This window comes from Canis lupus, chromosome 26, assembly GCF_011100685.1.
Source record: "Canis lupus familiaris isolate Mischka breed German Shepherd chromosome 26, alternate assembly UU_Cfam_GSD_1.0, whole genome shotgun sequence".
NCBI classification, from domain to species: Eukaryota; Metazoa; Chordata; class Mammalia; order Carnivora; family Canidae; genus Canis; species Canis lupus.
This window is the reverse complement of record NC_049247.1, coordinates 30125155-30141952: the sequence shown is the minus strand read 5'-3', so window position 1 is coordinate 30141952 and position 16798 is coordinate 30125155. Positions and strand designations below refer to the sequence as shown.

General features: G+C 43.4%; 1 protein-coding gene across 3 annotated transcripts in view; it reads right to left on the bottom strand.

Annotated features, from left to right (window-relative positions):
* The window catches only part of CLTCL1 (clathrin heavy chain like 1), a 95046-nt gene that overhangs the window by 22094 nt on the left and 56154 nt on the right, over positions 1–16798 (bottom strand). For all 3 annotated transcript variants that reach the window (XM_038575907.1, XM_038575908.1, XM_038575906.1), the window contains exons 14-19: positions 15440–15603; positions 14180–14305; positions 13500–13642; positions 12925–13159; positions 10347–10469; positions 7748–7893 (exon numbers count right to left, since the gene is read on the bottom strand). In XM_038575907.1, coding sequence (XP_038431835.1) covers positions 7748–7893; positions 10347–10469; positions 12925–13159; positions 13500–13642; positions 14180–14305; positions 15440–15603 — 937 coding nt within the window. The remainder of the gene's footprint in view (positions 1–7747; positions 7894–10346; positions 10470–12924; positions 13160–13499; positions 13643–14179; positions 14306–15439; positions 15604–16798) is intronic.

Below are 16798 nucleotides of genomic sequence, written 5' to 3'. Positions count from 1 at the left end.
ACCACCCACCACTGGAGGGCTGCTGTGGCTTCTCCAGAAGCAACCACCACCCTTACTTCACAGGCTTTCCTCTAACAGCTTTTTTTTTGTGTGTGTGTGTTTTTAATAGTTCTGCCATATAAATTGTATATCTAGGGGTGCCTGGGTGCCTCAGTGAGTTGCCCATCTGTCTTCAGCTCAGGTCATGTTCCCAGGATCCTGGGATCGAGCCCTAAGTCAGGCTCCCTGCTCAGAGGAGAACCTGGTTCTCCCTCACCCACTCCCCATTTTTGTGATCATTCTGTCAAATAAAGAAATCTTAAAAAAAAAACTGTCTATCTAAGCAATATAGATAGTTTTGCATGTTTTTGAACTTTTCTTTAATCATACTAGATGCATTCTTATAAAATGTTTTATTTTGCCTTATTTAAAAACATGGGGGGAAAATCAAGGTAATGTACCATATTAAGAATCTAAAAAAGAATAACATGAACATCATGTTGACTGAGAAAAAGTATCTGACAAAATTCAATACCCATTAATGATAAGGACTCTAAGCAAACTAGAACTAGAAGGGAATTTCTTCAATCTGATGATGAAGGCCATCTACATAATATTCACAGCTCTCAATACTGAGAGACTGAATGCTTCTCCCCAGGATCAGGAATAAGACAATGATGAACACTTTCCCCACTTTTATTCAACATTCTACTGGAGGCTCTAGTCAAGGCAGTTAGGCAAGAAAAATAAATAAAAAGCATCTAGACTAGAAAGGAAGAAATAAAACTGTCACTATTTATAAGCAACAAAACTGATAGAAAATTCCAAGGAATCTATGAAAAAATCCTAGGAGAAATACATAAGCTTAGCAAGATATTAGGATAACCATTAAGTCGTTTGTAGTTCTGTATACTAGCAATGTACAATTGTAAACAAAGAAACCCCTACCGATTTACAGTAGCTCCCCAAACATGAAATATTTAGGTATTAATCTAATAAAACATGTACATGATCTATATGCTGAAAAATATAAAATGCTGATGAGAAAAAGTAAAGATCTAAATAAACGGAGACATGTTGTATTTATATACTCAACATAGTAAATATATCAACTGTCCCCAGATTCGTCTATAGATCTCATGCAATTCCAGTCAAAATTCCAGGAGGTTTCCCTTTTGATACAAAGCTAATTCTAAATCTTGAACAAGAATAAAGTTGGAGGGGGCAGCCCAGGTGGCTCAGCGGTTTAGCGCCGCCTTCAGCCCAGAGTGTGATCCTGGAGACCCAGGATCGAGTCCCACGTCGGGCTCCCTGCATGGAGCCTGCTTCTCTCTCTGCCTTTGTCTCTGCCTCTGTCTCTGTCTCTCATGAATAAATAAATAAAATCTTAAAAAAAAAGAATAAAGTTGGAGGAATCATGCTACCTGGCCAAGTGATTTTTGGCAAAGATGCAAAAGGAATCTGATGCACAAAGGACCTAACAAATAACCCTGGAATGACTGGATATCCACAAGAAAAAAATGAACCTAAACCTAAACCTCATATGTTGGTGGGCACTGGACCACAGATCTAAATGTAAAACTGTAAGACTTTTAAAAGGAATTTAGAGAGAATTTTTGACCTGGGACCAGGCACAGAGTTCTTAACACCAAAACACAATCCATAAGAGAAAAGTCTGACTTTGACTTGATCCAAATGAAAACTTTTAAGGGCACCTGGGTGGCTCAGTTGGTTAAGCATCTGCCTTTGGCTCACATCATGATCCTGGAATCCTGGGATCAGACCCTGTATCAGGCTCCCTGCTCAGCACTCTATCTCACTCCCGCTCTCTCAAATAAATACATAAAATCTTAAAAAAAAAAAAAAAGAGAAAACTTAAAAAAAAAAGATTTTATTTATTCATGAGAAACACACAGAGAGAGAGACAGAGGCAGAGACACAGGCAGAGGGAGAAGCAGCTCTCCATGCAGGGAGCCTGACGTGGGACTCGATCCCAGGTCTCCAGATCACGCCCTGGAGGCAGCGCTAAACCACTGAGCCACCAGGGCTGTCTGAAAACTTTTTTATTTTATTTTTTAAAGATTTTATTTATTTATTCATGAGAGAGAGAGAGAGAGAGAGAGAGAGAGGCAGAGACAGAGGCAGAGGGAGAAGCAGGCTCCATGCAGGGAGCTCGACGTGGGACTCGATCCTGGGACTCCAGGGTCACACCCCGGGCTGAAGGCAGGCACTAAACCGCTGAGCCACCCAGGGATCTCCACGAAAACTTTTTTTTTAAAGATTTTTAAATTTATTCATTCATGGGAGAGAGAGACACACAGGGGGGCGGGCAGAGACATAGGCAAAGGGAGAAACAGGCCCCATGCAGGAAGCCTGAAATGGGACTTGATCCCAGGTCTCCAGGATCACGCCCTGGGCTGAAGGCAGTGCTGAACCGCTGAGCCACCCGGGCTGCCCAAAGAGAAAACTTTTGATCTTCAAATGATGCTATTAGGGGAATAAAAAGACAACCTCTACACTGGGAAAAAATATTTGTAAATTTTTTTTGCAATCGAGTCCGATATGGGACTTGATCTCAGAACTCTGGGATCACGACCTGAGCCAAAAGCAGATGCTCAGCCATTGAGCCACCCAGGTGCCCCAAGGCAAAAGATTTAGAAGGATCCTTGACCCAAGAGAATATATGGAGGGTAAATAAGCACAGGAAAAGTTGTTTAACACCATTAGCCATTAGGGAAATGCAAATTAAAACCACAATGACACACCACTATACACTTATTAGAATGACTAAAATAAAAAATACCGGTAATACCAAGTGCTAAAGAAGATGTAGAGAAATTGGAATTCTCACACATTGCTGGTGGGAATGCAAAATGGTACACTCTGAAAAACAATAGTTTGGCAACTTCTTAAACAGTTAAACATATATATACCATGTGGTTCACCAATTGCTAGATGTGTTCAAACAAAAATCTGGACACACGTTTATAGCAGCTGTATTCATAGTCACCCCAAACTGAAAACAATCCAAAATGTCCTTCAATGAGCAAGTGGATAAACAAACTGCTGTACATTCATACCACAGAACACTATTCACCAATAAAAAAGAACAAACTGGGATCCCTGGGTGGCGCAGCGGTTTAGCGCCTGCCTTTGGCCCAGGGCGTGATCCTGGAGACCCGGGATCGAATCCCACGTCGGGCTCCCGGTGCATGGAGCCTGCTTCTCCCTCTGCCTATGTCTCTGCCTCTCTCTCTCTGTGTGTGTGACTATCATAAATAAATAAAAATTAAAAAAAATATTTTAAAAAAGAACAAACTATTGATGCAGATAACTTGGATGAAGCTCAAAGGCATTACACTGTGTAAAAGAAGCCAGCTCTCAAGAGACTGCATACTGATTCCCTCTACATGACATTCTAGAAAAGGCAAAACTGCAGTGATGGTGATGAATCACAGATGGATGACTGTCAGGGGATGTAACTGTAAAGGGTAGTTTACACAAGGCAGTTTCATAGTGAGGGAACTGTTCTGTACCCTGACTGTGGTGGTAACTTACACAAATCTTAGGCATGTGTTGAAATTTCTAGTATTGTACATCCCCCATAAAAGGCCAATTTAACTGTATTATAATGAAAAAGGAGGGAAAAAGGTATTAAAAAATTAGGTCCTAGATTCACCTGTGCTGTTGGACAGCATTCATTTTCTCTGTGACATGGTACTCCACTGTACGACAGTACGACAACCCTTTTACAGTTGGGTATCTGGATTGCTCTCAGATCTTTGTTGCTGGAAATTGTGCTTTGTGCATTCTTGCACATGTCTCCTGATACATGTGAGCCAAGTTTCTCCAGAGTTCTGAACCAAGAGTGGAAACCCTTCCAACATGCACTGCTTCCCAAGAGGAATGCACATTTCCAACAGGGCATATAAGAGGCCCAGTTGCTCCACACTGTCATCAAGGCTGATTAGGAGAGCTAGATCCTTGCTGCTCTGCAGGAGGAAAGGGATGGCACACAGCAGTCACACTGTGCTTCCTTGATGGCTGATGAGGCTGCATTCCTGCCGTAGGCTCACAGGCTGTCTCTCTTGCTGAAGGATCACTCAAGTGCTTTGCTGAGTTTTCTAACAGGTTGAGTTTTTCTTTCATTTTGTTCTCTGGGCTAGTTTTTGTTGGTTATGTATGTTGCAAATGTCGTCTGTTTGTAGCTTACCCTTTTCTCATTATGATAAAGTTCTTAAGTTTAACATAGTCCTATTTACTAGTTTTTCAAGCGGTTTTTATATTTTCGTGGCTGGCTTATGTGTGCATTAGGCCACAAATACATTCTTCTTCTAAACATAAACTCTAAAAACATTATAGTTTTGCCTTTATATTTAAATCTTTACATAGTATGGCACAGAGGTCCAATTTTAATTTTTACCTATATGGATAATCAGTTGTCCAGACATCATTTTACTGAAAAGTCTATTATTTCCTTCTGCATAACCAACTCTGTCATAAATGCATGTTTTACATATGTGTAGGTCTATTTTAGGGCTCTTTGCTCTACTATAATGGTCCATTTCTCTGTTCCTTGCCTAAACCATCAGGACTTGATTTAATTTTATAATAATTCTAGATCAGAGTAAGTACCTTGCCATCCCTAAACCTACTCCCACCTCTTGGGTGACTTATTATTTGTGTTGGCAATCTTGATTATTCTTGGCCTTTTATCTTTTTTGATTTCAGTCCCCTTGCATTAAAATCTCCTATCAAGTTTCATAAATAAACAAATAGAGAGTTTTATTGGTATTGCAGTAAATCTGAATGATGTGGTAAAACTGATGTCTTTTTTTCCTTAAAAAAAACTTAAGATTTTACTTATTTATGAGAGAAAGATAAAGTGAATGCATGTGCGCATGAGCAAGGGGAGTTGCAAATGGAGAAGCAGGCTCCACACTGAGCAGACAGTCTGACATGGGGCTCGATCCCGGGACCCTAGGATCACAACCTGAACTGAAGGCAGACACTTAACTGAGCAAGCCACCCAGGTGCCCCTGATGTCTTTTAGTATGTGATCATTCATAAATTTACATCAAGCTCTTTATCATGGTTGAGTGGATAGGATTATAGAAGTTTGTCTTTTCATTTATTTGTCTCTTGATTTGTTTTTTTTAAGAACCATGTCTATTTGTTGAATAGATGTAAATTCATTCTAGTAAGCTTATAATTCAACAGCTATATTATTTTTATTTACTTTAAAAATGTATTTACTATGGTCTTTCTTTATGTATACTTTTTAATATGCTCATTTTTAAAAAAGATTTTATTTATTTATTCATGAGAGACACAGAGAGAGAGAGAGAGAGAGAGAGAGAGGCAGAGACACAGGCAGAGGGAGAAGCAGGCTCCATGCAGGGAGCCCAACGTGGGACTCGATCTCGGGTCTCCAGATCACACCCTGGACTGAAGGCAGTGCTAAACCGCTGAGTCACCAGGGCTGCCCTAATATGCTCATTTTTAAAGCTAATTGTTCTATCAATTACCCAGAGATGTGTTAAGATGTTCTAATGTGGTGAATCTGCCTTTGTCTTCTTGCAGTTTTGGCAATTGCCACCTTACATATTTTGAAACTATATTATTAGGTATGTACGAGTTCAGAATTATCTCCCCGATGAGTTAAATATTTCATCATTATATATAGTAGTCCCCCTCAGCTGCAGGTAATTATTCCAAGACCCCCCAGTGGGGGTTTGAAACCACAGAGAGTACCAAATCCTACATATATGATATTTTTTCCTGTATATATATCCTTTGATAAGCTTTATTAATCAGGTACAATAAGAGATTAACAATAAAAACTCATGATAACATAGAACAATTACAACAATACATTATAAATAAAATTTATGTGAATGTGGTTTCTTGCCCTCAAAATATCTTGTACTGCACTCACCCTTGGGATGATGTGAAATGCTAAAACGCCTATGTGATGAGAAGTGAGGTGAATGATGTAGGCACTGAGATATACTGTTAGGCTATAACTGAGCTTCTGACACACTATTTTCAGACCGAATATAGTTAACCATGACAACTGAAACCATAGGACATGAAATCATGGATAAGTGGGGGACTACTGTACTGGCCCTTTTTACTATTAATGGTTTTTACCTCAAAGTGTATTTTGTGTGACACAAATATAGACCATATAATATATATAAGTTTTTCTAGTAATGGTGTAAGTATATAGGGATCTAGTCTGCCATACTGCCAACTCTGGCTATTTACACCTACACAGAAAACTATGTCTGATGAAGCAGCCAGTCCTAGAAAGAGGGGCAAGAACTTGAAGGTCCCCTTGCATGTATGAGAAACAACAGTGTTCAAGGAGTCAGCACACAGAATCAGAACCACCTTTAAGTATTTTTCTGTGGAAAGTACTAACAAGCTAGTATCTATCAAAGGAGGTTGACCAGACAACAAGATGGAATATCCTAGTCACCTCAGGCATCCTGTAATCAAGAAGGGCTCAGGATTCCATTAAAATATAATTTTACATTCCATAATTTGCCATTTAGCATTTCTGAGTTTAAAAACAAACACATACACAAAAATATGCTTTAACACATGCCACAGGCCTTGAAAGCCCTTCTGGCCTACAAAACAAACCTTACAATTAAATCTTTACAGCAGGATTTATGGTGCAAATATACTGGTCTGTTTGACACAGAATCTCTGATAATGAATTTTAAAGTGGAGATTAAGTGCTGAGTGTGACCACATTGAAGCATGCTCTATTACTTCCAAAGTGTCTGCCCATGGAGCATCTGGGTGGCTCAGTGGGTTAAGTGTCTGCCTACAGCTCGGGTCATGATCCCAGGGTCCTGGGATGGAGCCCCATGTCAGGTTCTCCTTTCAGTGGGGAATCTGCTTCTCCTTTTCCCTTCTGCAGGTTGTGTCTTTCACTCTGTCTGTAAGTCAGTCGGAGAAGGACAAACATTATATGTTCTCATTCATTTGGGGAATATAAATAATAGTGAAAGGGAAAATAAGGGAAGGGAGAAGAAATGTGTGGGAAATATCAGAAAGGGAGACAGAACGTAAAGACTGCTAACTCTGGGAAACGAACTAGGGGTGGTAGAAGGGGAGGAGGGCGGGGGGTGGGAGTGAATGGGTGACGGGCACTGGGTGTTATTCTGTATGTTAGTAAATTGAACACCAATAAAAAAAAAAAAATAAATAAATAAAAATCTTAAAAAAAAACCCACACACACACAACAAAACAAAAACAAAAACAAAAACAAAAAAAAAACCCAACAAAGTGTCTGCCCATGCTGTTGTTTCTGCCTAGAGTGTTCTTTCTACCAAAGCTCTTACTCATCATGTCTCTACATTACATATCCAGCAAGTCTTCCCTGATACATGACCAGATTTAGTTTTCTTGGCATCTGTTTCCAAGCTTTGTTCACCATGATTTCAAGAGTTTAACATGCTTGGGACATAGTAGGCACTAATGAATATTAGCTCCCTTTCTGAGCATTGTGGTTAAAAAAGAATAGTGCAGCCCAGAGAATCAAGAGGAAGGATGGCTTCCTGGAAAAAGGAGAATTTAGGTTGGGCTAGAAGACATAGGTAGGACTGAAAATACAGAACACAGTGAGAAGACACTGGGGAGCAGTCAATGAGGCTGGGCAGGTGAAGAAAGGTCCAACAGTGTAATGGAAAGTGAACGTCAGGCAGGTGCTTGAATCTGACCCAGTCAGCACTACCCTTGGCATACCCTTACCTGTGCTCACTGAAGACCGAGTTATCCAGAACAATCTTCTCCAGCAGCTCAATCAGTTCATTAGGCAGATCAGCTGTCATGAAGGCTTTGACAGTGACTGAGACCTCTTCAGGATCCTGTGTTTCTGACAATGCCGTCTGTACCACCTGGTTTTAAAAATCATTTGAAAGAACTTGATTAGATACAGCCAATTCAAGACTATCTTTGAAGCTAAACCGAAGGGAAGGATTCCTCCATGGCAGTCTGAAATAGTCACAGAGAAAACAGATTTCTCAAGGCAAAAAGGGAAGGTTGTCTAAAGGAGTCCATTTCAGAGATCTCTGCCTCCTCTATTTGACAGTTAGTTGCTCTCTCACATCAAAAGGGCTGCAGATTCATCTCTGCCCGAGTGAGCATACCGCAAATTTACTCCACACTCAATAACACAGTGCACTAAACAGGCAGCTGAAATGCATGTCTGCTTTCATCTTTGTTTTTTAGGTCACTGTTCATAGCAAATACGGCCTCCATTTCTCTAATGAAGACACCACTCTAGTGAAGCTCTTGCTACCCTAGAGCACCACTGGCCCAGCCCACTTCCAGGCCTGCAGTCCAGTATACCCTGAGCTCCACAGCCCTCAGAACAAGGCCAAGGGAAAGACTGGGGAAAAAAAAAAAAAAAAAAAAAAAAACTGGCCACACCACCCCTCATCCAACTACAGGTGTCTCATTACAAAAAAAAAAAAAAAACTCACAAGTGGGGGAAAAGACACTTTCCCAAAGAGTACACTTCCCAGATGACAGCAGGCTAGAAGGTCAGCATCGTTCTCTTTATTTACACTTTGTGCCAGGGGCCTTTGGTGGCTTCAGGATCTATCAGTTTTGCCAAGTTTGGGTGTTTATCAGGGGTGAGCAATAGTAGTGCATTAAAGAGAAAGAACTGACAGCTCAGAGAAGGTATGACAGATAATAGATGATACACAGCTCTGGCCATGAGCTTTTACCCTGCAAACAGGAGGGGCTGCAATAGAACTAGAATCAAAGCCCAGTCCACCTTGCAAGTGGCCACTGTATACTCAATGGCCTCATAAGATACAAAAGTTCTTCTGAGGAGTTTATAACAATCCTAACAGTTATTCCAAGGAGTTTGAGGAAAGGGGCTATCACAGGAGATAAATAACAAAAAGGGTGCACTTAAGGGAAAAGAAAACTGTCATAGCACACAGAATCCATCCAGAATAGGAGGTATTTCCTGCCATCATGACATCTATCCATTCTTGAAAACCTTTGAGTGCTTTAAATATACACTGTTTATTTTAAGGGCAAAAATAAATTTCCATCATCTATTTGAGTCAACAGGATGCCTAATCTAAGGTTACTTAAAGAAGCTGCTGCCTCTAAGTAAACTTTCCATAATGAGCTAGCTTCTCCTCCAGGCCTACAAGCAGTCTGCCTCTGGCCTCATGCAGTCTCTCTAATTAGAGAGGTAAGGTAGGTAAATGCCCCCTAGGAGGTGGCTATGAATATTCAGTCTCAGCAGACATAATGACAGGATTAGCAGCCCTACACAGACATGGGGAGACCAAGAGACACTCTGCTGGCTTCAGTTCAGCAAAGCATTAAAGCTGCTCGAGCCAATGCAACATGGCCTACAAGACATGTCAGGCAGTTGGACAACACCTGGAGAAGTATCTGTTGTCTGTAAATCTGGAGATAGATCGCTAGTGGAATATAAGCCTACTCTGTCCCAGGCCCTTTGCTGCTCAGTATCTGTCAAGTCTGGATGAATGAATCTTCAGGCAAATCTTACAGATGGGTAACTCCAAAGTTAATATGAGATCCAAAAAACCAGTCTTCTAGCCATCTAAAAGTGTTCCAAAATGAAGTTTATTAATAAAAATATAATGGCAGAAACATGAAGAACAGTGGACAGAAAACAAGAAGATGAAATTCAGGAGAGATAGAGGTGAAACCCAGCAAGTGCACCCAGTGGTTGGTAATGCACACAAAGGAGCAGAGGCACTTTAGTTGACAGGCTCAAGGCTGAAGGCCACTTCTTGGACCAGGGTGTCTTTTTCCCACCTTGGTCTTAGCCTACCCTCCAAAGAGTATGCCCAGCAGCTGAGGGGAGAGTGGGGATGGTGAAGTATCAATTGTTGCCTTGAAGCTATGGGAAGCCTACCAAGTGGTTGAGGTTGACACCCATCCGCCAGACTGCACATAGGAGGAACCCTGGCCTCAGCACTGGAGGAGAAGGAGGCAACTAGATAGTTATAAGAGTGCAAGGGGTTCCTCAACAAAGGCAAGTCCAGCTGAAACAATCCTGAAAGTCATTTACCTTGTGTCACCGGGGGCTGAGCTGAAAAAATACTAAGGATCCAGCATGTAGGCATGCCATCAGATATTCCTTTTACTGGAGCAGCACATCCCTGCTTTGGAGATTAGGGCCAACTCTGTGCCTTTAACCAGTAAACTCCAGAGAGGATTCACAAGATAGTCTGTCTGGTCACGCGTCTGAAGATGTGTTAGACGTAATAGTTCAACTAGTCACTCTGGCCACAATATGGTAAGACAGCAAAATGCAGGCATGCATACCCATACTCCCATTTCCATTCCTCACCTGGTCAATCAGCTGTCTCCTGGACGGGTTAGTCTCCTCAAGGACATGAGCCCAGAGCTCAGGATCCTTCCTGCGCACCAGGTAGCGGGCCTCACTCTTGAACAGAGAATTCTCATTGCAAACCTGAAATGAGCACACTAGTGTGTATAACACAACCAACCAATGGATGCTACTTAAGGGACCCACCCTAGTCAGTTCCCTCTGTCCCCAACACTTGTTTAGTGTCAGCCAGAGCCTAAATGAGAAACAGTACTTTGACATGTGATAAGCAGCATCCCAAATGAGTGACAATGCACTTCCCAGAGTGACAAATTAGCTCAAAACACAAGTTTCTCAGTTTAAAACTTAGAATGGGTATGACTGTGAGGCAGCTCCTCTCCACAGCAACCTGTTGCCCTAAAGTAGTGCTACCCAGCAGAACTTTCTGAGACAATGAAAATGTTCTAGACCTGTGCAATGGAATGCGGTGCATGAAGGAGGGACTAATTTTTAAATTTTAGCTAACTTAAACAGTCATCATCTCTAAAATGTTATCAGAATAGCCCAGAACTGGTACAAAACAGCATATATGCTACATTTCAAGGCCTATAAACTTTATTTTTATTTATTTTTAATTTTTATTTATTTATAATAGTCACAGAGAGAGAAAGAGAGAGAGGCAGAGACATAGGCAGAGGGAGAAGCAGGCTCCATGCACCGGGAGCCTGATGTGGGATTCGATCCCGGGTCTCCAGGATCGCGCCCTGGGCCAAAGGCAGGCGCCAAACCGCTGCGCCACCCAGGGATCCCTCAAGGCCTATAAACTTTAAAATACAGGGATCCCTGGGTGGCGCAGCGGTTTAGCGCCTGCCTTTGGCCCAGGGCGCGATCCTGGGGACCCGGGATCGAGTCCCACATCGGGCTCCCAGTCATCCCAGTGCATGGAGCCTGCTTCTCCCGCTGCCTGTGTCTCTGCCTCTCTCTCTCTGTGACTATCATAAATAAATAAATAAAAATTAAAAAAAAAAAAGAAGTAAAATACACTTTCATTGATTGAACTTGAGACCCTTTTTCTGAGTGTTCTAATACACATCTCTAAGAAACCAGCTGTTTACTGGAACATCTCAATGTGTGAGGCACTTGCTAAGGCCTAGTGGGTATCAGACTGGCTGGGTACCACAGGCCAGGCACAAGGCTAAGTGCTGCATGTGTGTCCATGGGCTGCTCATGTGTGCATAGCATGACTTCTAGCTTGCCCCAAAATCTCACTGCAGCTTCTCCTTCTGACACAGCAGACCTTAATGAGCATTTTTGGGTCTGAACTCTGCCTTACTAAAAGGCGATGTCCAGGTAGGACAGATGAGTGTAAAAATCCCTGAGAGGTCACTGAACTGAGTTTTAATAAAAAGGTGGTAACATTCAGCCAAAAGGTTGGCTTATGGTATCAAACCAACTAAAGTCCCAACTTCACACAAACTGGCTCCCTAGAGACTGTAAGACAAGGTGCTGTGTCAACCTGGCCTATCACTTGCATGGTCAGTGTCCAAAGCTAAAGTAGGATGACAAACTGGTACACTGCTCTTGAGCTTTGGCTCTGTATGCTTGATACCCTAACATATTCCTTCCTCAGTTGCTGAGTTTCTACCATGTTGTCAGGCACTCTGAGGTGCCCAGGGCAAACAGATGTCTATAGATCTTACAGTCAAACAAACATCAGGCACACCCACATGAGATTTCTGGAGTTTAAGGTCACAATAAAATATGTAGATCCAACCGAGGGCAGAGGTAAGCAGACCTGAGGTGGATGTTCCAAGGAGGGGCCAGTTAAGAGCTCATGGTTGGGAAGAGTTGGCAGAGGGTATGTGTAAGAAGCTGCCTTAAGGAATATAAATAATAGTGAAAGGGAATATAAGGGAAGGGAGAAGAAATGTGTGGGAAATATCAGAAAGGGAGACAGAACATAAAGACTCCTAACTCTGGGAAACGAACTAGGGGTGGTGGAAAGGGAGGAGGGCGGAGGGCGGGGGTGAGTGGGTAACGGGCACTGAGGGGGACACTTGACGGGATGAGCACTGGGTGTTATTCTGTATGATGGTAAACTGAACACCAATAAAAAATTAATTTATTATAAAAAAAAGAACCATAGTATAAAATACAAAAAAAAAAAAAAAAAAAGAAGAAGAAGCTGCCCTAGAAGAGCAGGAAGTGCTAGGGCACACAGGATGGAAGCATCCAAGGTAGAGAGGCAAGAGGGGAGGTAGTCAGGCTGCTGAGGACAGGACTTGCAGTTCCCAGAGGAACTGTGTGAACCCCAAGTCAGACTAAGGGGCTCAATTTTGCCCTCAGGACACTAAGTAACCTTAAGGACTGTAAACAGAAGGCTGACAGGTCAGACTTGGAGCAGCAGCCAGGCTTATAGGTACAATATATACAAACAGGGTATAAGGCATCTGAATGAAAAGGAAACCAAGTTTATGGAAATGTACCACATGATCTGCAACTGTGGGGCTCAGAGGAAGTCCTCAGCAGCCCCCACTGATGAAGTCCTGCCACAGGAAGCCAGGGCAACAGCTGGCAGCTAGGTGTATTTGCTCCCCACCTTAATGAGTTCAAGATCACACTGCCCCCTCTCGTAGGCAACGCAGGCCAGATGTGGGTCCCGTTTCTCACAGTAGCGGCCCACCACACGGCTGTCATAGTAAGCATTCTCTCTCAGGAAGCGCTCGGGGCTATTGTTGCTATCAATGTAGATCTTGGCAAGTGCATTGTGAGTGGCAGGCTCTTCACAGCCTTCGTGACTCCGGGACTCCAGCCAGGGAAGCAGCAGCTTTAGCCTTTGGAACAAAGAAGAACATCATAAAAGTCTCAAAACGAACATCCTAAGCCTCCAGGGCAGACCCTGAACTCTGAAGGTTGCTTCTAGAAACAAAAATCTCATTCTATTAACCTCAGGTTGTTCTAGGGACCAAAACAGACTTGAGTTCCAAACTTATTTTAATTGTTACATTTTCCTGAAAGATCTGCAGTACCAATAGCAAATAACTCACTACTATGAATCCAGCCATAGAGACAGTTTACTCTTGGGGTCTGGAGGCTGACTGAAAGGGATCTTGGAGAACTTAACAGCAAATAGAACCCAGGGGCAAGAGAAGATACCAAGCTAGGATCCCTTACCTGTTTCTTTTTTCTACTTCAGCCACCAGCTCATCAGTAGAGAACTGTCCTCTCACCACCATGATTAAGTTTTTAATTACTTCCTCAGAACAATCCACATCAAGCAGCCCTCCAACCACAGCAGGGATCCGGCTAGGGTTGACCTAGAATGGTCAAGGTGGTGACTTCAGTGCTGCAGGCACAGGTCACTGCTACAAGTTCCCCAGTGCCTGGACACTGTGGCTGTCTTAAAGGGCTCCTGTGGTGGGCAGAATGCATATTTGAAACTCTAAGCCCTAATGTGACTGTATTTGAAGATGGGCCTTGAAGGACATAATTATGGTTCAATGAAGTCACAAGGGTAGGGCCGTAATCAAAGAAAAGGCCATGTAAAGGCACAGCAAGAAGGCGGCCATCTATAAGCCAAGGAGAGTGGCTTCAGAGAGAACCAACCCAAGGTGGTGGGGTCAGCACCTTGATCTTGGGACTTCCGGCCTCTAGAACTGTTAGTAATAAATGTCTATTGCTTAAGCCACCCAGCCTGTGGTATTGTGCTATGGCAGCCTGGGTTAAGATACCAGTAGTCTCAGACACATTCAGGGAGCAGAATCAGTCTCTCAGGTGTAGGTTATTACCACCAACCAAGGCACAAAGGTAGCCAGGTGTCACTTGGGAGCCAGCAGCGACGGTCCCAGTAGTACCTTCTGAACGTAGATCTCGATGTACTTCTGCAGGTTGTTGCGGTATAAGTACAAGACGAGGTCATGGACAAAGTCAAACCGATCACACACAATGATGAGGGGAAGCTGGTCTGTGAGCTTGGCCTCCTGTGTTTTGGGAAAGCACAGAACAAAGCAGGCAGTGAAGACCCCACAGAGCTAGACTGCAGGAATCAGGAATAAGCACAGGGATGGCGCTGCTTCTATAGAAAAGCAACTCTAAGAAGACTCAGGATGAGAGTTTGTTCTAGAGATGCTATTGTTTTAAGTTATTTGCTTTTGGGGATATAGAGTTTGCTTTGGGAAACAATAGAAAGATAATACTATTTGGTTAAAGAAGAAAAGAACTCTGCTAAATTTGGCAATACCATTGCAAACTGGTCCAAAAGCAAATACCATTTGTGTTAAGATAAGCAGCCCATTATGTATAAATGCGACCCAAGCCTGGCAGCAGACAGTGTGGGCTACTTTCAAGAACACGTGCCAATAAGGGCTGCCTTTCTGGGCAAACAGCCACACTCCATGGAACATCAGCCATCAGTGCAGGGGGCTCCCCCCAACCCACTGCCAACACACACAGTCCATCATAATAACGCCTCCCCTCATTTGGCCATACCTACATGACACTTCTCAGGTGCCCTTGCACCTTTGCAAGGTTCTGGGTATGGCCATGTGATCCAGTTTCCTCTAATGGAATGGGAATCGAAGTGCCACATGCCACCTGCAGTCTCACCCATAAAAACCACCCATGCTTACTCCTCTGAACTCTCTTTCCTTCTTCCTGTTGACCATTCAAGGTGGTATGCTGAAGATGGCAAAGCAGCCATCAGCCTGGTCCTTGAAAGATGGTGAAATAGAAAGCCACCCTACTTTAGCTCCACATTTACCCCAGTCTGTGCATGAGGAAAAAATACACTTCTCACTTTTGATGCCACTAGCACTGAGTCACTTATTTGCTTCTATAGACTTTCCTAACCTAATTAACAGGGGCATAGTTGGGACATTGTTGAAACATAATGCAGCAATAAACTAACTCCCTCTACTCATACATTGGATAATTAACAGCATAGCCTCATAGGTTGTTAAATGAGCAGTGGCCTCCTCCAAGAACTTTAGGCCATAAAGTAGAGCTCTGCACTAAGGACCTAGGGAACACTAATGGAGACAAAGCTGGCTTTCCACCTCTTGGGCAGCTGCCTGATGGTTTGCTCAAGGAATGAGGCAATGCCTGGACACACTTACCTTCAGGAAATTCTTCACTCGCTCTGGATTGTAGCAATTACTCTCCCGGCATATCCTCTCCACCTCCTTGATCTGCCCCGTCTTACAGGCAGCCTGAATGTATTTCAAGTGCACATCTGGATCTTGGCTGAAGTTCACAATTGAGCCCAAGAAGTAGAAGAGGCCTACAAAGAGAGATTGTTTCATCTTATGCCATCATAATATCGACCTGCCTTTTCCACAGTCACAGCCCACCTGCCCTTGAAGGCCAGCCCACAACAGCAATGCTCCAGTCTCCCAGCTCACATAGCCCACTCACAACTTAGAAAATCTACATGAAGTTCTTCTGCTTTGGCATCTCCCCCCAAATAACTAGTTCTGATTTCCATCAAATTTGGGAGGTATACCTGAGATGTTCTGATGTAAAATACTGTGTGTGTGTGTGTGTGTGTGTGTGTGTGATCCTTCTGGGGGGCCCAGGCACACCCTATCTTCAAGAATAATTCAAATTCAGGTAACCTAAGAGGGCTGTGTGACTGCTGCCCTAAAAAAGACAAACCAGGGAGAGAGGAAAGCAGAGGCTTTCAGTGGCAGCCTCCCTGACACTGAGCTGCTGGCACACATGGAGCCACTGTGGACTGGGCTGCAAGGTGAGTCACAAAGCACCGTTATTCATCAGAGGCTGAACATCTCCTGACTCTCACAGAAGCCAGCCAGGGAATACTGGTGATAAGAACATGACAGGATACCACAGAGAATACCACTTTCTCTGAGGAGGTCTTTGGCTTTAACCTGGGGGAAGGAACCAGAGCTCTGAAAACAGACAGCTCCCACTGACCCTACTCTACTGCCATCTCCTCACCCAGTGCAATCTAATAGCTGCTGCAGCCTTTCCTGCAATGGCGTCTTCTGACGATAGGGGCAGCTTCCTATAGGCAGGTCTTGCCTTTACTCCTCCAACATTCCAGCCTCACTAGGTCCAGGGAAGTGGCTTAACACCTCACTGGACAAATGCTCAGTTTCTATCCCTGCCCCAGCCTGTCTCCAGCAGACTCTCACCTAGGAAAGCCATCACCTTCACCAGCATATTCTTGGTGTGATACCCATAGGAGGACAGAGGTGGCTAACCACAGTCAGGCCTGCCAGCCCAACAACCATACACCACTGAGCCTCCATGGGGCTTTAACTTGGGGGACGCCAAAGGCACTGCCCTCTTAGGGCCATGCACTAGTGCAAGTGGCTCAGGCTTTCTGGTGAACATTCAGCAGACTGTGTGACACAAAGATACTCAATTCCACAGAGGCTCCAGGGACACAAGGGGGATTCTAACTGTCCCCACCCAACACCAACCAACTAATTTCTTCCTTTGCAAATGCCAAA